General features: G+C 39.7%; 1 protein-coding gene across 2 annotated transcripts in view; it reads right to left on the bottom strand.

Moving 5' to 3' along the window:
• The window catches only part of NBEA (neurobeachin), a 740071-nt gene that overhangs the window by 376443 nt on the left and 340709 nt on the right, over positions 1–22919 (bottom strand). For both annotated transcript variants that reach the window (XM_066236595.1, XM_066236597.1), the window contains exon 35: positions 21264–21328. In XM_066236595.1, coding sequence (XP_066092692.1) covers positions 21264–21328 — 65 coding nt within the window. The remainder of the gene's footprint in view (positions 1–21263; positions 21329–22919) is intronic.

The following is a 22919-nucleotide window of genomic DNA, read 5'->3' as shown; positions in this document are numbered from 1 at the left end:
AAGAAGCCTTTTCCAATCATTACTTTCCACAAGAATAGTTCCTGCTTCTGAAGTCACTACAATCTTTATATTAATTATTTGCAACTTTGAATTGTTTATTACATAAAGTCTATGACATTCTGAACTGTTTATTTTTTATATGTAAATGCTAACTTTCCAATTATAAATTAGTTGAAGGTGAAAAACCTGTAAAATGTGTTTGTATCACTGCTAGAACTGAGTGAGTATCTTATACCTATATATTGAGGTTAATTTTTTCATGATACATAATTTATGTAGGTGTTAAAAGTCCAGGAATACCTGTAGAAGACTGATACTACTGTCTTTGTAATTAGAAAACAATAACTTTTTCCTAACCCTCGTCTAGCATTGAACTGTGACTGACAGACACGAAGTGTTTTGTTTTTTCTGATGGTGGTTCTTACAGCACAGCTGAAGACTGTAAACTGTCTGTGTGCTCTGACATCCTCATGTCGCAACTGATCTTAGTGTTCCCATTCCCTTGGCACTCTGACAAGAGTTCCTGGACTAAAATCTGGGGCCTAGCCCGATTTCTGTCTTACCCACTTGCTCATCCTACTCCTTCATCGCTCAGCTTTAGTGTTTCCCTAGACCGGTCACACACACGATACCTCATGTTGGCGTAACACCTCCTGCAGCCTATATTAGTTCACTTTTACCAGTGTCTGCTACTATTTAAGCAGCATACTGGCCCCTAATGCAGAGGCCAGCCCTCCAATCCTCTGCTGCCATGTTGATCCCAGTTATGTCACAATGGTGCAGAAACTAAATCTGCATTTTCTAGTATAGACTTAGGTCATATGAATCTAGACAAGTATATGCTTGCAAGTAAGCTAAAAACAATAAAACCAATTGTATGTTCCTAAGAAATAAAATATGGGGAACTACAGCACAGAAATGAATATACCCCAAATAGGGCAGTGTGGGCAGCTGTGTTAGGCTTGCTCATGGGTTTACCGGCTGCAAGCTCTCTGCCTGATTAGTGTGTGAGTACCTGGCAGCACCACATGTACATGGCCTATATAAGGCTATGGGTGCTTGCACTCAGGGGGATTGCGGATGTGTGGATTACCTGCCTGCCCGCCACTGTGAGAGGCCATTTTGTTGTTTGTTTGCCTGAAAGGCAGTTTCCCCTCCCTGAGTGCTTGTCCGCTGTTGTGAGACTTCATTAAATGGAATGTCCCAACTCATTCCAGCTCTGCAGTTTCTCTACTATCTGCCTGAATCCAATGTGGACCTGTTTGGCCTCGGCCACTGGTGTTACACCTGGCGTAGTGGGCAGGGTTCAGAGCAGATCTGTATGGAGCAGCCAACACCCTTTAAAGGTGGGTTAGAGGAGTGGTCACTGTTCTCCAGCATGTGGTCCTCTGTGGCTGTCCTCTTGGGGGTGTAGAATGGGTGTTTTTTATAGCCCTGCGAGAGAAAACCAAGAGCTGGAATGGTCACAGAATGACAGGCGGCCTGAGGTCAAAAGCTCCAGATGAGCTGCAGACCAATTGGCAAAAATGGCACAAGCTGGAATGGTCACTGGAGAAAGAGCTACAGATCCGAGAATTGTACGTCAGACTGCAGGCTGAGATGTTGTGAACTGGAGCCAGCACTTGGAGAGGGAGGCCAACTGGGTCTGAGAGTTGCAGTGTGAGGTGCAGGCTGAACACCAACAGCACCTGGAACTGGCGTGATCTCTGGACAGAGAGTTATGGGTTCCAGAGTTGCAGTTTGCCCTGGAAGCCAAATGTTGGCAGTGACAGCTGTTGGAAAAAAAACTGTGGGTTCAGGAGCTCGAGAGTAGGCTTCAGGCCGAGCGCTGGCTGGCACAGAAGCCGAAGTGGGTACAGAAGATGGAGCTGCATTCCTTCCAGTGGAGTGGCTCTGAGTCTGTGGGAGCAGGCGTTTCTGACTCTTTTGAGGGGGAAGCTCAGGCTGCAACTGCCTTCCGCAGACTCAAAGCCCAGCCAGTGGTTGCCAAGAAGGTCAAGACCCTGCATCCAAGAGTCCCTCAGGGGCAGCCACAGCCTCCTCCCCAGGTGGTGGAGCACTCTGTGGTCCAGCCCTAGACCCAGGCAGAGCTGGTGGAGCTGGGGGTGAAATTCAGGCAGAAACCCACTGAGAGCCCCTGGCACCCTGCATGGTGTGGCTGTGGGACAAAGGGGGGGGATGGCATCATGGTCTCCAGAACAGAGATGGACTGTAAGGCAGTGAAGGCTGCTGCCCGTGCTGCCCCCCCCTCCCCCACTAGTAAGAGAAATGGGCCTGTGAAAGTTACTGAAACACAGATGTGGGTAGATTTGATTGCGGCCAGGGCAGATAGAGAGAAATTAGATGGCAAGCCTAATGAAGTCTTGTTGGAGCCTTGGCAGCAGCTTGAGTCAGAACAGAGGTTCCAGTTGCTGAAAAAGTGGGGGAAGCAGGTGGCCCCAGCATCTGCCAGGAAAATGGCTGGTGTTCAGGTTCCAGAATCCCCAAGACCTGTTGTCCCAGTTTGAATAGGGGGAAGGGCGAGGGACCCATCTGATAGGAACGGGCAGAGGCCAGAGGTTCCATGTGAAATTGGCAATCCACTGGTCCCCTTCTAATGTGCAGCAGATGTTGGCATTAGAAGGTAATAGGTGCTTTTTTTTTTATAGCAGCAGCAGCAGCTAAGAGAACTGTTAAGGTGACACAGGCCTTGAATGTGTTTGACCCACCAGGCCCTGTGACCTTGTTGTGGGGTTGGATCAGGCTTGTGGTTAATGGACAGCACACTATGGAAAGGTGCTGAGGTCCGTTAATAAAGAGCTGTACGGCCAGTTGCCTGTAATGGACCTTTACCTTGGTGATCTGCACAGACAGCGGGGCTGTGTATCATGGACTGACTCTTGGGCTGTGACCAGAGGGCGGCACCAGCTCCCTTGATGGATGGACACATCGCTCGTGGACAGTTATGAGAGACCCTGTTGGGGGTAGGGGCCTGTAGCACCTGTGGAGGCCCTCCTGCACTGGTTCTCATCCAGTTGCAGAGGTGTACTAAGGACACTGTATGGTTTCCATGGACACAGCCCTGGACTATACAGGCCATCCTACCTACCATGGGGTAGGGGGTTAGAGGTGGTCCTCCAGGTGACATCCTGGGCAAAGTGCTCAGGGAGACACTGTGAAGGGCACCTTTGTAATTATTGTGTAACTTTTGTTGTTGCTGTAGTCTGTTTCCTGTCATGTAGATGGTGAAGCAAGCAACTCTAAAGGGGTAGAATGTGGGGCAGCTGTGTTAGGCTTGCTCGCTGGTTTACTGGCTGCAAGCCCTTTGCCTGATTAGTGTGTGAGCACATGGCAGTGCCATGTGTGTGTGGCCTATATACGGCTATGGGTGCTTGCCCTCAAGGGCACTGCAGATGCGAGGATTACCTGCCCGCCACTGTGAGGGGCCATCTCCTCTCCCTGTGTGCTTGTCCGCCATTGTGAGACTTTATTAAACGGAATAGCCTAACCCTTCCCGGCTCCATAGTCTCTCTACTGTCTGCCGGAATCCAATGTGAACCTGCCTGGCCTCCACCACCAGCATTACAGGCACTCTTCCCCCTTTATGGTTTATGGCTGTTTTATGAAACATTACTTAGTTCTTACTGTTTAAAATAATAATGCCTAGGCCCTGGCCGGTTGGCTCAGCGGTAGAGCGTCGGCCTGGCGTGCAGGGGACCTGGGTTTGATTCCCGGCCAGGGCACATAGGAGAGGTGCCCATTTGCTTCTCCACCCTCCACCTTCCTCTCTGTCTCTCTTTTCCCCTCCCACAGCCAGGGCTCCATTGGAGCAAAGATGGCCCGGGCGCTGGGGATGGCTCCTTGGCCTCTGCCCCAGGCACTAGAGTGGCTCTGGTCTCGGCAGAGCGACGCCCCAGAAGGGCAGAGCGTCGCCCCCTGGTGGGCATGCCGGGTGGATCCCTGTCGGGCGCATGCAGGAGTCTGTCTGACTGTCTCTCCCCGTTTCCAGCTTCAGAAAAATACAAAAAAAAAAAAAAAAAAAAAAAGAAAAAAAATAATAATGCCTAAAGCAAAGCTATATATAAAGTTGTTTACAGATGAGAAAAGCAATCTCATCTGTAATACACATGTATTGAGATGTATGCAGATTTATTTTAAACATGACTTTAAGTGTGAAAAATAAAATTCATATGAAATCTACGATCATTATATTCTGAAATATATTTCCCTATTACTTGAAATGTAGCCATTGTTAAATAGCATTTGTTTATCTTTTTTAGGTAAATAACATTTTATCAGTATTGTCTAAAGTTAAGACTATAAACTAGTAATACTATTTATGCTATATACAATTAATTTTGTAAAAACAAGATTTTTTTAATCTATTCATTTACAAAACACAATATATTTAATAAGCTACTTCATGTGTAAAATGAATAACAGAGTAATAAGGAAGAGGTAAAGATTAGGTTCTGTATGTAAAAATAGAGAGAAGGAAGTCCTGTTTTCTAAGAGTTTTCAGGGATCTGAAGTTCATAATTAAACCAGAATCTCAATGCTGAGAAAAAAGTTTCTTCTTTCATAGTTTTTGAATAAAAACGTGGTTTTCTTTAGTATAGTTTTGTGGGGGTTTTTTGGCAAAAATCAAAGACAGGAAACAAACTCAAGTAAACCAAAGCTTACTGGTTTAATTATCAAATAGTATTTGTTAAAGTAAAAATAAAATAGTCAAGTTGGGGTCATATAAGTATTAAAGAATTATAGTTGAATACAGCAAGTTTCTCTTCTTCAAAACCTAAGAAATGCAAGCTATATTTTCCCTATTTTAAAGAACACAATTAAAAAAATTGGAACCTTGTAAATTTTAGGTTCAGTGCTAAACAACAATACATCCTGGCTTTTTAGTGAATATCCATTAATTATATCCAATATGCTTTCAAAAGAGTGACAAAGGTTTATTTTAGGCAAATGATTAATTTATTTCAAAAGATCACTCAAATTCATAATTTAAAAAGTCTTTTTTGCTTTTATAGTTTAATTCATATTTTAATAATTTAAAATCCAATTATTATTGCCATGATATTATAGGCAATTTTACATCCCATTAACCTTGCTTTGTTTTAATTATAAAGATCCTTTGTTAGATTCCCTTAAATGATCCAGCTTATAATTTCAGCCTGTCCTAGGGAGTACTTCAATTCAGCGGCACATTCATCACTGTTTTTGTCCAGTTAATGTAGACAACTGCACAATTGCTTTCTCCAGCTGTGATTGATGAATTATAGTCAAGAGTGTAGCTGTTAAGTAGGATAAACATTTATAACAATTTCCACTTTAAGATTTTTATCTTCGTTCCCACAAGGACAAATTAAAGACATAGTCTAACAACCAAGAGAAAGTGCTTTTACACATTTCATTTTAAACTATTAGAAAATGTTAAAAAAAATGCTCTACATCCAGGCCAATGAAACAGAAGAATGAGCAAAGAACCTAATTCATGCCTAGGACATATTAAGCATCAATGAATAAACTGGAGATAAACAGAGCAACCTGTCTTTATTGTAACTACATCCCAACAACTCATTCTGATCTGAAACTCTCCATTCAACTTAATGAAAGAGAAAGGTCTAAATTGAAAGGAAATGAACCAAACTAAAGGTGAAAGTCAGCAAAATTATAAGTACATTTTAAATATAACAAAAATACTTTCCATTTTGTAAATGCCTAAGTTACAGCAGCAGTAACAAACATGCAAATTATTTCTAACCTTCAGAGAAACCGGCTTCTCTCTTAGGTATCACGCTGTTCTGCAAATGTGAGACAGTGTCAGAGGGAGAGTATGTACATGCCTGGAATCTAACAGTTTTATCAACAGGAGAGCTGGTATTTGAATTGGTACAAATAGTATACATATACTTCGTATTATAATAAACATAGTGTAAATAGCCATCAAAATACACAACAAATCAATAAGCACTAACACTATGTGGTATGGCAGTGGTCCCCAACTCCCGGGCTGCGGACCAGTACCGGTCCATGGGCCATTTGGTACTGGTCTGCAGAGAAAGAATAAATAACTTACATTATTTCCGTTTTATTTACATTTAAGTCTGAATGATGTTTTATTTTTTAAAAATGACCAGATTCCCTCTGTTACATCCATCTAAGACTCACTCTTGATGCTTGTCTCGATCATGTGATACGTTTATCCGTCCCACCCTAAGGCTGGTCTGTGAAAATATTTTCTGACATTAAACGGTCCGTGGCGCAAAAAAGGTTGGGGACTACTGTGGTATGAGATATATAAACCAAGGGAAAATGAAGGCAGTATGAGAGCCTAGAAAGGCACCTATAATCCAGACTAGAGATGGGGTGGGGTTGGTGCTCAATGAAGAAATTATTTTCACCAAAGTAAGATAAGTAAATGCCTTCAAGCAAATGACCAACTGTGGACTGCTGAGGAAAAGATAACATCAGAATCAACAACCTCAACCAGTTGTCCCAAATATTCTAGCAAGCCTCCCAGATTACCTAGCCTTTTCTCTCCCTTTTAAAATTTATTTTATTTTTTAATTAAGTACATGTAGGGGAGATAGAAAGACTCTCACATATGCCCCAAACATGATCCACCTGGCGATCCCCAACTGGAGCCAATGTTCTGCCCACTGGGGCCATGTTATCACAACCAAACTATTTTTAGTGCCTGAGATGGAGGCTCCACTGAGCCATTGTCAGTGCCTGGGGCCATTGTGCTCGAATCAACCTAGCCATGGCTGCGGGAGGGGAAGAGAGAGAGAGAGAGAGAGAGAGAGAGAGAGAGAGAGAACGTGCGCAAAGGAGCTGGGGAAGAAGCAGATGGTTGCTCCTCCTGGGTGCCCTGACCAGAAATCAAAACCAAGACTTCAACATGCCAAGTCTTTAACACTACTACTACTACTACTACTACTACTAATACTACTACTACTTTACTACTAACAAACTGGCCAGGGCCCCCTTATTTTGCTAAAACTGGTTATTTTCATATTTTCTCAAATATAACACTCACCTCTCCAAATTTCCTTCATTCTCAGTAGATGACCCTCCCTGAAGCTTCAGTGAGAATAAAAGGTGTGATTAAAAAAACAAACAAACAAACAAAAAACCTAAATCTTGCCAAAATGTAAATGCCTGCATCCTTTCTTAATGCTTATCCACCGGAGGCCAATGCCTGGACCTCAGTCTTTTCAGAAATTTTCCTCTTTCAGCAGAGTAGAAACATTACATCTCTCCTTCCCACCATATTCGCTTCTTTCCATCAGCATTTAAAATTACTCAAGTTCTTCCTTTTAAAAAATATGCCACGCACTCTCCCTTCCCAAATGACAAGCCCTATCCACATCCAGTTCCTCCCTCAGCTCCCCCTGGTTGGCAAACTTCCCACAGTTGTATGTCCTAAACGTCTACACCCACCTTCCACTTCCCAGCTCAAGACAACCTAGCTTTGCCCCAATACTCAAATCACCACTTTCTCAAAAGTTACTCCCCTCATTTATCTGCTCCCATAGCACTCCCTTTCCTTGCCCTTTGGCACATTTATTACATCAATAAGTACTTAATAAAAGACTTCTGTCCCCACTAGACTCTGAGCTGCATTAAGGCAGGACCTGGGTCTAACCCGCATCTTTAGCACACAGGTGCTCACCAGTGTAAGTCTGGACGAAATGACCATGGCCCTCTTAGCCAGTGGATCCTTTAATCCTCACTTAAGTATCCCCTTGTTGACTTCTCATTCCTACTCAGATATGCTATTCACCATTCCTTTCTTCAGCAAATATTTGATAGGGAACTATATGTTAGGTATTATTTCTTGAGACCAGGGAGATTATCAGCAAATAAGACATGAGTTCTTAAGGAAAGAACATTTTAGTGAGAAAGGTAGACATAAAATAATTTGAGATATTATTACAATGTTAAAACAGAGTCATGTGATGAAAGTGTTAACTCAGTAACGGGTCAGGGGAGCCTCTCTGAGAGCTGACAGGTAGGCTGATTCCCGAGGCACAGAAAACAGATAAGCATGTAACGATGTAGGAAGAGGATCTTCAGCAGACCCAGCCATACAAGCTTGGCCCTGGTTCTCCTCTCACTCTCCACGGCCTCCCTGCGCAGCTCCTCTATTCTTACTACCAATTACAACTTAACACTGACAAGCAGGTTAACTCCTAAACTTCCATTTCCAGTCTACGTCCACCTGAAGACCTAAATTTCAGGATGCTCATTCAATGAGTCTGTGTGGGCAGTGCACAGGTGGTACAGGTACTGTGTAAGTCAGAGTGAGAACCTCCTGTATTATTCCAAGAACACTCTCTTCATACTCTAAACCATCCAGCTACTAAAGGTGGAAAGCAAATTATCTTGAATTTTTTTTCCACCTCTTACCATCAAATCTATCAACAATTCTATGGATTTAATTTCCAAGAGCTACTTTACATTGTCTGTTTTTCTCATCCTGGTAGCCACTGTTTGTCAGTGTGACATCACCATCTTCCACAGGATTACTCAAAGCTTGAATTGGCATCTCGGTTCCAGTCTTGAGTCCCCAAAATCCATTAGCCACACTTTAGGTTATGTCTGCCCCTCTACGACTGCACTGCAGCAGCTTTAGCAGTTTAGAAATGTCCTCCCGCATGCTCCTGGCCCTGAGAGAAGGCCCTCCATCCATGCAGCTGGCATTCAACATCCAGTTGGAGTTGTTGGCTGAATCACCAGCTCCGCAGCAACAAGCCTGGTTTTCTTGGCTTCTTTTGCCCTGCACTACTCCCTGGGCCCAGAACCTCATGCCCTCCTCTTTAAATTTCACATGGCTGTCCTGATCATCTCTCAGTGTTTCAACCAAGATGGCATTATACTTCGATATACTTTTTTTTTAGGAACCTCCTTTGTTTTTGTAGACTCTTTTTTTTTTTGATCATATATATATATATATATTTTTTAATTATAATTTTATTTTTTTAATGGGGCGACATCAATAAATCAGGTTACATATATTCAAAGATCAACAAGTCCAGGTTATCTTGTCTTTCAATTATGTTGCATACCCATCACCCAAAGTCAGATTGTCCTCTTTCACCTTCTATCTACTTTTTTTTGGCCCCTCCCCCTCCCCCTTTCCCTCTCCCTTTCCCCCCTCCCCCCGTAACCACCACACTCTTATCAATGTCTCTTAGTTTCACTTTTATGTCCCACCTACGTATGGAATAATGCAGTTCCTGGTTTTTTCTGATTTACTTATTTCACTTTGTATAATGTTATCAAGATCCCACCATTTTGCTGTAAATGATCCGATGTCATCATTTCTTATGGCTGAGTAGTATTCCATAGTGTATATGTGCCACATCTTCTTTATCCAGTCGTCTATTGACGGGCTTTTTGGTTGTTTCCATGTCCTGGCCACTATGAACAATGCTGCAATGAACATGGGGCTGCATGTGTCTTTACGTATCAATGTTTCTGAGTTTTTGGGGTATATACCCAGTAGAGGGATTGCTGGGTCATAAGGTAGTTCTATTTTCAGTTTTTTGAGGAACCACCGTACTTTCTTCCATAATGGTTGTACTATTTTACATTCCCACCAACAGTGTATGAGGGTTCCTTTTTCTCCACAGCCTCTCCAACATTTGCTATTACATGTCTTGTTAATAATAGCTAATCGAACAGGTGTGAGGTGGTATCTCATTGCAGTTTTGATTTGCATTTCTCTAATAACTAAAGAAGATGAGCATCTTTTCATATATCTGTTGGCCATTTGTACTTCCTCCTGGGAGAAGTGTCTGTTCATGTCCTCTTCCCATTTTTTTATTGGATTGTTTGTTTGTTTGTTGTTGAGTTTGATGAGTTCTTTGTATATTTTGGATATTAGGCCCTTATCTGAGCTGTTGTTTGAAAATATCATTTCCCATTTAGTTGGCTGTCTGTTTATTTTGTTGACAGTTTCTTTTGCTGAGCAAAACTTCTTAGTCTGATGTAGTCCCATTCATTAATTTTTGCCTTCACTTCTCTTGCCATTGGAGTCAAATTCATAAAATGCTCTTTAAAACCCGGGTCCATGAGTTTAGTACCTATGTCTTCTTCTATGTACTTTATTGTTTCAGGTCTTATGTTTAGATCTTTGATCCATTTTGAGTTAATTTTAGTACAGGGGGACAAACTGTAGTCCAGTTTCATTCTTTTGCTTTCCAGTTTTCCCAGCACCATTTATTGAAGAGGCTTTCTTTTCTCCATTGTATGTTCTTGGCCCCTTTATCAAAAATTATTTGACTATATATATGTGGTTTTATTTCTGGACTTTCTATTCTGTTCCATTGGTCTGAGTGTCTATTTTTCTGCCAATACCATGCTGTTTTGATTGTCGTGGCCCTATAATAGAGTTTGAAGTCAGGTATTGTAATGCCCCCAGCTTCATTCTTTTTCTTTAGGATTGCTTTGGCTATTCGGGGTTTTTTATACTTCCATATAAATCTGATGATTTTTTGCTCTATTTCTTTAAAAAATGTCATTGGAATTTTGATGGGAATTGCATTAAATTTGTATATTGCTTTGGGTAATATAGCCATCTTGATTATATTTATTCTTCCTAACCAAGAACAAGGAATATTCTTCCATCTCATTATATCTTTCTCAATTTCTCTTAACAATGGTTTATAGTTTTCATTATAAAAGTCCTTTACATTCTTTGTTATGTTTATTCCTAAGTATTTTATTTTTTTTGTTGCAATTGTGAAGGGGATTATTCTTTTGAGTTCATTCTCAATTGTTTCATTGTTGGCATATAGAAAGGCTATTGACTTCTGTATGTTAATTTTGTATCCTGCGACCTTACTGTATTGGCTTATTGTTTCTAGTAGTCTTTTTGTGGATTCTTTGGGGTTTTCGATGTATAGGATCATATCATCTGCAAAAAGTGATACCTTTACTTCTTCTTTTCTGATATGGATGCCTTTTATTTGTCTTGTCTGATTGCTCTGGCTAGAACCTCTAGTACCACATTAAATAACAGTGGAGAGAGTGGACAACCTTGTCTTGTTCCTGATTTAAGGGGGAAAGCCTTCAGTTTTGTGCCATTTAATAGGATGTTAGCTGATGGTTTATCATATATGGCCTTTATCATGTTGAGATATTTTCCTTCTATACCCATTTTGTTGAGAGTCTTAAACATAAAATTGTGTTGTATTTTATCGAAAGCCTTTTCTGCATCTATTGATAAGATCATGTGGTTTTTGTTCTTTGTTTTGTTGATATGGTGTATTATGTTAACCGTTTTACGTATGTTGAACCATCCTTGAGATTCTGGGATGAATCCCACTTGATCGTGATGTATTATTTTTTTAATATGTTGTTGTATTCGATTTGCTAGTATTTTGTTTAGTATTTTAGCATCTGTATTCATTAGAGATATTGGTCTGTAGTTTTCTTTTTTTGTGCCATCCTTGCCTGGTTTTGGTATGAGGGTTATGTTGGCCTCATAAAATGTGTTTGGAAGTATTGCTTCTTCTTCAATTTTTGGGAAAACTTTCAGTAGAATAGGAACCAAGTCTTCTTTGAATGTTTGATAAAATTCGCTGGTATAGCCGTCAGGTCCTGGACTTTTATTTTTGGGGAGGTTTTTTAATGGTTTTTTCTATTTCTTCTCTACTAATAGGTCTGTTTAGGCTTTCTGCTTCTTCTTGACTCAGTCTAGGAAGGTTGTATTGTTCCAGGAATTTATCCATTTCTTCTAGGTTGTTGAATTTAGTGGCATAAAGTTTTTCATAGTATTCTACAATAATTCTTTGTATATCTACGGTGTCCGTGGTGATTTCTCCTCTTTCATTTTGGATTTTGTTTATATGAGTTCTTTCTCTTTTTTCCTTGGTAAGTCTTGCCAAGGTTGTCAATTTTGTTGATCTTTTCAAAGAACCAGCTCCTTGTTCTATTAATTTTTTCTATAGTTTGTCTGTTCTCTAATTCATTTATTTCTGCTCTGATTTTTATTATCTCCTTTCTTCGGCTGGTTTTGGGTTGTCTTTGTTCTTCTTTTTCTAGTTCCTTAAGGTGGGAAGTTAAGTGGTTCACTTGGGCTCTCTCTTGTTTGTTCATATATGCCTGAAGTGATATGAACTTCCCTCATATCACTGCTTTTGCTGCATCCCATAGATTCTGATATGTCGTATTGTCATTTTCATTAGTCTGTATATATTTTTTGATCTCTGCACTTATTTCTTCTTTGACCCATTCATTTTTTAAAAGTATGTTGTTTAGTTTCCACATTTTTGTGGGATTTTTTTTCTCCTTTTTGCAGTTGAATTCTAGTTTCAAGGCTTTATGATCAGAAAATATGCTTGGTACAACTTCAATTTTTCTGAATTTGCTGATGTTGTTTTTGTGGCCCAACATATGGTCAATTCTTGAGAATGATCCATGTACACTGGAGAAAAATGTATACTCAGTCACTTTGGGATGAAATGTCCTGTAGATGTCTATCATATCCAGGTGCTTTAGTGTTTTGTTTAAGGCCACTATATCTTTGTTGATTCTCTATTTGGATGACCGATCTAGAGCCGTCAGCGGTGTATTGAGGTCTCCAAGTATGATTGTATTTCTGTCAGTTTTTGTTTTAAGGTCAATAAGTAGCTGTCTTATATATTTTGGTGCTCCTTGGTTTGGTGCATATATATTAAGAATTGTTATGTCTTCTTGATTCAGTGTCCCCTTAGCCATTATGAAATGGCCATTTTTGTCTCTGAGTAGTTTTGTTGTCTTGTAGTCAGCATTATCAGATATGAGTATTGCTACGCCTACTTTTTTTTTTGGATGTTATTTGCTTGGAGTATTGTTTTCCAGCCTTTCACTTTGAGTTTGTTTTTATCCTTGTTACTTACATGAGTTTCCTGTAGGCAGCATACAGTTGGATTTTCTTTTTTAATCCATTCTGCTACTCTGTGTCTTTTTATTGGTGAGTTTAATCCGTTTACAGTTAGTGTAATTATTGACACTTGTGAGTTCCCTATTGCCATTTTATAGATTGCTTTCTGTTAGTTTTGTGTCTTGTTTGATCCTTCTCTTTCGTTTTTTTATCTTTTGTTTTTATTTGGTTGTATTCCATACATCTTTCCACTGTTGCTATCTTTTTTTTCTCATGTGCTTCTGTGGTGGTTTTTTCAATGGTGGTTACCTTTAGGTAATGAAAAGGGTTCCTACCCTGTTCATTGTAGCGCACTATTTTGTGAGTACTTTTGCACTCCATCGTCCTTTGCTACTGTTAATCTCCATCCTCTCCCCCCTTTCTTTTTGTTGTTGTCACAGTTTAAATTTGATTTTATTGTGTTCTTCTTGGAGCTTTTACTTGTGGCTTTATTTTTTTTTTTGTTCTTTGTATCTGATTGGAGAACCCCCTTTAGTAATTCCTGGAGTGGGGGTTTTCTGATGATAAATTCCCTCATCTTTTCTATATCTGTGAATGTTTTTATTTCTCCTTCATATTTGAAGGATAGCTTTGATGGGTATAGTATTCGTGGCTGAAAGTTCCTCTCTTTCAGGACTTTAAATATTGGGGTCCACTCTCTTCTAGTTGTAGAGTTTCTGCTGCGAAATCTGATGATAATCTAATGGGCCTTCCTTTATATGTTGTATTCTTCTTTTCCCTGGCTGCCTTGAGAATTTTTTCTTTGCCATTGGTTTGTGTAATTTCATTATGATGTGCCTTGGAGTAGGTTTGTTGGGTTAAGAAAACTCGGAGTTCTGTTTGCTTCATGAATTTGAGGCTTTAGTTCTTTCCACAGGCTTGGGAAGTTCTCATCTATTATTTGTTTGAGTATGTTCTCCATTCCATTTTCTCTCTCTTCTCCCTCTGATATACCTATTATTCTTATGTTATTCTTTCTGATGGAGTCAGATAATTCTTGTAAAGCTATCTCATTTTTTAAAATTTTTGAGTCTCTTTCTTCCTCTCTCTGTTGTGCCTCAAGTTGCTTGTCTTCTATTTCACTAATCCTCTCTTCTATCTGGCCTGTTCTATTAGCCAAGCTTGTTACCTCATTTTTCAGCTTGTGATTTGAGTTTTTCATCTCTGTTTGATTTGTTTTTATAGTTTCAATTTCCTTGGACATATATTCTTTGTGTTCATTGAGTTGTTTTCTGAGCTCCCTAAATTGCCTTTCTGTGTTTTCTTGTATATCTCTGAGTATTTTTAGGATTTCTATCTTGAATTCTCTGTCATTTAACTCCAAGGTTTCCAATATATTAAATTTTTTCTCCATAGATTTTTCCTCTTCTATCTGTGTTACCTCTCTTTCTTTTGTATCCATGATATTCGATTTTCTCTTCCTTAATGGCATCTGAGGGTGGTTTTGTTGATAGTATTAATGAGATTTAATAAAAAATGAAAAGTTAAAAAAATTGAAAAAAGTTTTTTTTTTAAAAAATTAATGAAATAAAGAAAAATAAAATGAAATAAAAATTTAAAAAAAGGAAATTATTCCCCCCCTCCTTTTTTTCTCTCCTCTCCTCTCCCCTCTTTCTTGAGAAAATCTTGTGGTGAACTGTGATTTATATTTTATTTAATAGAACAAACAATGCCTGTAATGGAGGGCCTGAATTGGGGAAAAGTAATAAAGGGGCAAGAAAAAAATAAATAAATAAAAAATGGGATGGGGTATGGACCCACAAAAAGCAAATAATAAAAAAATTTGGATCAAGAATAAAATGATTTGCGTTTAGGTGTTGGTTGACTAAGAGTTATGATGAGAGGAGTAAGAGGGAAACAGGAAAATGGGGGGACAAATTAAAAAATTACTATTGTATTTAGTGGAACAAGAGCTTGATAAAATGGAGAGCCAGGGATGGGAGCACTGCTAGTGAGTTAAAAAGGTGAAGTAAAAACCCCACAAAATGCCACAAACATAAGTTTGAGTCCCAGATAAAATAATTTGTTTGTTATTGAGGTTTGAATGAGAGGAGATGTAAAGGAAAAAGGACAAAACTAACATAGAGGGAGAAAAGAAGAGAGAGAGAGAAAAAAAAAAGAGGGAACCACTAAAAGAAGAAAAAAGAAAAAAGAGGAGAGAGAGAGAGAGAGCGTTAAGGGTTTTGGAGTGCAACCCTCATAGAGAGAAAGGAAGAGGAAAGAAAAGATAATGGGAGATGTAACACTTATGGGTAGTGTAGTTCAAGGAGAGGAGAGAATAAGACCGGTAGGGAGTTAAACGACCAAATTGGAGGAGGGAAAAAAAAAAAGAAAAAAGAAAAAAAAAAGGATGAAGATAAGAGAAACAAACGAACAAATATAATAAAATGAGATAGGTTATAAAGTCTGCGGATTATTCTGATTTTGAGAGGTTATCTTCTTGCTTTTTCTTTTCTCTCCCTCTTCCTGGTCGGCAACTCTGTACCCCGGGTTCTGCCCCTTTGGCACGCTCAGGTAGAGGTTTGCAGTTGATAAGTCTCTATGGCAATGTCATGTATTGTACTTTAGTCTCGTTGGCAGTCGAGGCTCATTAGCGTTTATAGGCTCCGATAGTGAGAGAGTCTGTGTTCCTGGAGCCTCTCTCCTAGTCTTTCCTTCCTCAACCAGCAGCCTGAGAATCCAGCTATGGGGTTGCTGCTGCCTCTGCCTGGATAGTAAGAGGCTCAAAGAGCGGGCAACTCCCCACTCTTATTTCCACTCAGCACAGGGCTCTGGGTAAGGCTCAGTCAGTCAGAGCTGCTAGCATAATCAGCCGGGGCTTTCGCCTACTCAAAGACCTCTGGCTTTGTCACTCTGTCCGGTAACACAGGCGGGTCTTTGTGCGCAGACCAGGATGTTAGATTGGAAGTCTCGCCCTCTGAGTGAAACCCCCCGCCCGCACTGAAAAGTTCCAATGTTGGAATTGGCTCTCGCTCGTCCCCGTGTGCCGCTCTTTCAAGGCGCTGGGGCAGCCCGTGACTCCGCCCTCGGCCCACACAAAGGCCCCCGACTCTGCCCCTCCGTGGGACAACACGGGCTCCCACTCCGGAGGTGCTGGGAGGAGTCTCCTTCCCACTCTCCGTGCGTGCAGACTAGGATGTGAGGCCAGAGTCTCGCCCTCTGAGTGAAACCTCCCGCCCACACTGAAAAGTTCCAGTGTTGGAATTAGCTCTCGCTTCCTCCCCGTGTGTGGCTCTCCCCGGGTGCTGGGGCAGCCCGGAGGCTTTTGGCCCACACAAAGGCCTCTGACTCTGCCTCTTTGTGGAGTAACATGGGCGCACCCTCCAGGGGCTTTGAAAGGAATCTCTCGCCCACTATGTGCCTACCAGGGGATCAGGTAAAATGGCTGCCCCGCTTGTCTTTCTTTGTCTGGGTTTGGCGCAAGTGTTAGCTGTATTGCCCAGGTTGTCACAGGAACAGTTTTTCCTTGGCTTGGATCTCCGTGCCACAGCCTGGTTTGGCCGTTTGTGCCGCGGCCTGGATCTATTCATCCCCCTTGCCCGCCTTAGTTTCTATATTCTCAGTTTCCAGTGAAAATCGCCCTGTTTAGGTTAGTGAGGAAGGTGGAGCATTTCTTACTCCCTATTTCCTTCGGGGTTTGGTTATATATTTAGCCAATTTTTCACTCGATCATACCTTTGGGTGTATTGCGAAACATCTGGAGGCTCCAAGGATAGGTTTTTCTGTTTCTGGTTGAAGATCTTGTTGAGGTTTGGGGGAGATTTATCAGTATCGCTTCCTACTTCGCCATTACTCTGACGTCATCTCCCGTAGACTCTTTTTAAAGCAGTTTTAAGTTCATAGCAAACTTGAACAGAAGATACAGAGATTTCTCAGATACCCCCTCAGCCCACAACCCTCCCCCCCACATTATCACCACGCACCATTTGAATGATGAATCTGCATTAAGATAGTACCATCACCCAAAGTCCATGGTTTACACTGGGTTCAATCTTGCTACTGTATATTCTATGGACTTAGGCAGATGTATAATGACATGTGTCCACTATTACAGTATCATATGGAGTAGGTTCACAGCCCTAAAATTTCTCCCTGCTCTATCTCTCTCCAACCTCTGGTGATCACTAATCTTTATTCTGTCTCCACAGTTCTGCCTATTCCAGAATGTCGTACAGTTGGAATCATACAGTACGTAGCCTTTTAAATTGGCTTCTTTCATTTAGGGATGTGCAATTAAGTTTCCTCTATGTCTTTTCATGGCTCACAGCTCATTTCTTTTTAGCACTAAGCAATAAGTATTTCATTTTCTGGATATATCACATAAATGAATAGGAGTTTATCTATTCACTTACTGAAGAACATCTCAGTTGTGGCCTCCAAGCTTTTGCAAGCATGAATAAAGTAGCTATAAACATCCATGTGCAGGTTTTCATGTGGACACAGTTTTCACCTTCTCTGAGTAGCTAGAAGTGTGACTGCTGGATCATACAGTAAGAGTATGTGGATTTTATACAGAACCGCTGACCTGTCTTCTGAAGGGGCTGTACCATTTTGTACTCCCACCAGCCAAGAATGAGGGTCCAGCTGCTCCACATCCTGAACAGCGTTTGGTGTTGTCAGTGTTTGGACTTTGGACATTCTAACAGGTATGCAGTAGTATCTCATTGTTCTTTTAATTGGCATTTCCCTGATGACATGCAGAACATTTTTTCATGTTTCTTTTCACCTGTGTATGTTCCTTGGTGACATATGTTCAGATCTTTGGTCCCTTTTTTAATCAGGTTGTTTGTAGTCTTATTGTTGACTTTTAAGACTTCATTGTATATTTTAGATAATGACCCTTTATTAGCTGTGTCTTGTGTAATATTTTCTCCCAGTCTGTGGTTTATCTTCACATTCTCATCACACTCTCTCTCACAAGACAGAAGTTTTTAATGTTAATGAAGTCCAGTTTATCAATTCTTTCTTCATGGGTCATGCTTTTGGTATTGTATCTAAAAAGTCAGTACCACACTCATGTTCAATTAGATTTTCTCCTGTATTATCTTCTAGGAGTCTATAGTGTTACAACTTACATTTAGGGCTGTGATCCACTTGTGTTCATTTCTATGCAGGCATAAGGTCTGTTCTGTGTCTACATTTATTTTTTCACACATGTATATCCAGTTCTTGCAGCACCATTTGTTGAAAAGACTATCATTGTTATAATGTATTGGCTTTGCTTGAACATACTTTTTGAAAACCCTGATTATCTCACCATTTGGAGAATGGACCCCCCATACGAGCGAGGTTCAGTGCCCTGCCTGATGCTTGCGCTAACACCACCCCACCCCAACCACAGCAGCCATCTAACGTCGGTCTCATTCACTTCTCTACTCCCAGCTCCTGGAATAGTGTTTGGGATGCAGTAGGTGCTGAACAGACATTTGCTGTAGTAATGTATGTATATATGATCACTTCCTGTATATTTACAACTATCAATGTTTCCATTATTATTTCAAAATCACCTTTATTGCAGGAAAAATTGGTATAAAAATACAAATACAAATCTAGATTGGTACAAAGAACATTATGGTGAGCATTTTGAAGATTTTCATGGATTTAACTTTAAACAAAATTATAACTTCTATCTGTAATTCCAATCCCTTTTCTAAAACGAAACAAAATACATCCCAAACTCTATCACTGAACAATAAAACAATATCAAAAGCTAAATTAGAAAATTCTCCACCTGCCCTGGCCAGATACCTCAGTTGTTTGGAGCATCATCTTGAAATGCAGAGGTTGCCTGTTTGATCCCCGGTCAGGGCACATACAGGAAAAGATGGATGTTTCTGTGTGTCTGTCTCTCTCTCCCTTCATTTCTCATTAAAATCATTAAATTAAAAAAAAACTCTCCACCCTTCTTCTTGTCTAAAACAATAACTATAATCTTAGATGTTGAAGGTTTAAGTCTGTTAACTCTTCAGAGACTTACTAATGACAAAGTAATTTTTGCTTTTTACTTCACTATTAAAACAAATTAGTAAATATAAATTGAGAGATATTTTATAAATGAGATGATGATGAGCCACCTGGGCAAAATTGTTTTTCATTTTTTATCATGGATAGTATGTTATTATGTGAACTTATTTATATTATTTAAAACACTGATATTTGGCTGCATCTTTTGCTTTGCAGTGAATGTGAAATTTATTTAAATGTTTTAAAGTTACATTATTATGACTAAAAATAATTCAAGCATGGAATATCTATAGCGAGAGATACAGTAAGATGATTTTAACAACAGAGGCTATTTCTCAGACTATAATATATTGATGGAAAAAGCAAGTCACTTTAGAAAAATGGAAACTAATGAACAAATAAATGAACAAAATAGAAAGAGGCAGATCTTTCTATTTTGAAATCTGAGGCAGATCCACGGGAATAGACTGACAGTTGTCCGAGGAGAGGGGTTTGGGGGACTAGATGTAAAAATGAAAAAAATAAGTAAAAAAAACCCCAAAACAACCCATATATCTATATAACTTATAGACATATAAAACGGCGTGGTGACAGCCGAAGGGAAAGGGGGTGGGGTAGGTGGAGAGGCCAAGTAGAGAAATGGGGATGGAAGGAGACTTCGCTTAAGGTGATGGGTGTACGATGCAGTGTATGATGCAGTGTGCATAGTATGCTTTACTGAGCTGTACACTTGAAACCTGTGTGAATTTATGAACCAATATTATCCCAATCAATTCAATTAAAAATTAATTTCTATCCTGGCCAGGTAGCTCAGTTGGTTAGAGTGTCATCCTGATATGCCAAGGTTGTGGGTTCCATCCCTGGTCAGGGCACATAACCAGGATCAACCAATGGTATAAATAAGTGGAACAAGTTGATGTTTCTTTCTTTCTCTCTTTCTTGTTTCCTCTCTAAAATCAATAAATAAAAATTAAAAAAAAATAGATACCTATAACATATATAAACTAAGTTTCAAGGAATATGTTGTAAAATATTCTTTCAACACCGCCCTCCTTGATAAAGGTAAGTTTTATATACAGTAAACATTATTTCCTTATCAATTTAATTAAATCTGGTTTGAAATACAAAATAGATTATGCCAAATATTTAGTCATTATTTTCCACAAAATACATTTTATCATAGAAGAAACTCAAGGTGCAAAAAAATGCAGGTCTTTGACTGGAGGCGGCTGTAATATGTAAAAAGGATGATAGTTACATCTGTCTTAATGTATCCATTTCCAATAAAGTGTAGGGAAAATCATAGTGAAGAGGTGTTTATAATAAAGAAAAAATACAATAATATGCTCAAACAGAAATTTACTTACAGCATCATTTTAACAATGGTATATATAAATTCCTGATCAGATTGTTATACAGTGTGTCCGTAAAGTCATGGTACACTTTTGACCAGTCACAGGAAAGCAACAAAAGACAACAGAAATGCGAAATCTGCACCAAATAAAAGGAAAACTCTCCCAGTTTCATACCTATTCAGTGCAGTTCGATGTGGGCTCATGCACACATTTTTTAGGGCTCCTTAGGTAGTTATCCCATATAGCCTCTACAGACTCGTCACTGACTGATGGCCTACCAGAACGGGGTTTCTCCACCAAACTGCTGGTTTCCTTCAACTGCTTATCTCACCAAGTAATGTTATTCCTATGTGGTGGCGCTTCATTATAAACACACCGATATTCACATTGCACTTTGGTCATGGATTCAAATTTAGTGAGCCACAGAACACATTGAACTTTCCTCTGTACTGTCCACATCTCGTCTGGCATGGCCGTGGGCTGCTCCACTGTATACACGGTGTTATGTCATCATCTGTGCATGTGCACATGCTGCCACATCATCCTACAGAAACTGGGAGGGTTTTCCTTTTATTTGGTGCAGATTTCACATTTCTATCGTCTTTTGTTGCTTTCCTGTGACCGGTCAAAAGTGCACCATGACTTTACGGACACATTGAACTTCCTATATTTAACACCCTTCCCATTTTCAGCGGGGAACCAGACAACAAGTTGTTCAGATGAAACTACTCACAGGAGCAATGTCCGGCAGGGTCAGGGAACACGGCTCTGTACACAGATGGGCTGTGCTCACTCGAGGTGAGTGATAACCTTCTGCTCAGTGTGACAGGGCTCGAGTCTTACAGAAGCCTTTCAAGTTACCCCTTTATTTCAGACATGCTCCCCCCAAATGAATACCTTTAACATTTAGAATTGTGTTCCTTTTCTGTGATAAACTAAAACATAGTTTCTTACACATTTTTGGAACAGATGGTAGAAAAAGAACACTTGCCTGGTAGAATAAAAGGTACACTGACTACTAGTCTAAAAGTTGTGAAATTAATTACCTTCCTTCATTGATGAGTTCGATAAATGCCAGTCCTGCATTCTTCTGGATGGAGTTCTGCCACTCCTGAAAGGAGAGAGCAGACCAGTGTGAGCACGGGCGCATGCACAGGAGAGACATCCAGCCTAAGGGTGGTGTTGATGCTGTTCACAACTTTCACTTGTTGATATCTGTAAGTCTTTCACAAAAATTTTAACAAATATTACTCAGTCGACAAAGTGCTTTTGAATTACCACTAAATTTCAGGCTTGATGCCAAGTGAGACAGGAAGTGAGGTCACAGGTGAAGATCACAAGTTTTCAGCACAAGGTGTCCTTCTTTCCAAAAGAGACCAGGTACCTAACAATGCGATTATATGAGGATGAGGAATATCTGGAATAGAAACTTTAGTCCCTGATACAGAAAATGTTCATTGAGATTAAAAAATGAAAATTAGAAATATAAAAAACACATTTAGATTGATTTGGATATAAAATGTTCTACTTAAATGTGCAATCCAAATGACTGAAAAGTATATAAAAATGTAGTTTGATAGTAAATTAATAAATTCTTATGAAATTTGTCAAAATAAAATATTTAGTATTAAAACTATATCCAAATGTTTTCCTTCTTTGCTGATTTAGATTAGAAGACATTTGGGAATCTGGCAGTCCACAATTTGGCCATGATGCATACAAGTGATCATTATACAGTGTTTCAGGTCAGGGGAATATATTGCTTATGTTACAGTCTTCCTATAACATACTTAGAATATGTTTTATTTTATTTACTTTTTAAAATTTTATTTAGAAAATTAAATTTAACAGGGTGACATTGATCAATAAGAGTACATAGGTTTCAGGTAAACCTTTTTATAGCATTTGAACTGTTGATTACGTTGTATACCCATCACCCAAAGTCAAATCTTTTTCTGTCATGTGTATTTGTCCCTCTTTACACCCTTCCCCCCTCCCCTCCCCCTCTCCACCATCCTCCTCCACCTGGTAACTACTTCACTTTTACCTATGTCCATGAGTCTCAGTTTTATATCCCACTTATGTGTGAAATCATACAGTTCTTAGCTTTCTCTGATTTACTTATTTCACTAAGTATGATGTTCTCAAGGTCAATCCATGTTGTCATAAATGTCACTGTGTCATCATTTCTTATGGCTGAGTACTGTATTTCCCCATGTATAAGATGCTCCCATGTATAAGACACACCTTAATTTTGGGGTCGGAAATTTGAAAAAAGAATGTATTACACAAAGTTATTGAACTCAAGTTTTATTCATCATAAAATTCATACAATTCCTCATCACTGTCAAAACTCCCATCCATTACTTGTCCTCATCTGTGTTTGATGACAAATCACTGTCTTCATATACTGCCTTGTCCTCAGTTCCATCTATGGCATTTGAAATGCCACACTTCTTAAAAATTTTTTTAAATTTTTTTATTTTTTGTGGCAGAGACAGAGAGAGTCAGAGAAAGGGACAGACAGGGACAGACAGGAAGGGAGAGAGATGAGAAACATCAATTCTTCATAGCGGCTCCTTAGTTGTTCATTGATTGATTTCTCATATGTGCCTTGACTGGGGGGCTCCAGCAGACCGAGTGATCCCTTGCTCAAGACAGCGACCTTGGGTTCAAGCTGGTGAGCTTTGCTCAAACTAGAT

Source organism: Saccopteryx bilineata, chromosome 6 (genome assembly GCF_036850765.1).
Source record: "Saccopteryx bilineata isolate mSacBil1 chromosome 6, mSacBil1_pri_phased_curated, whole genome shotgun sequence".
In the NCBI taxonomy this organism is placed as follows: domain Eukaryota; kingdom Metazoa; phylum Chordata; class Mammalia; order Chiroptera; family Emballonuridae; genus Saccopteryx; species Saccopteryx bilineata.
This window is presented reverse-complemented; position numbering and strand designations above follow the sequence as displayed.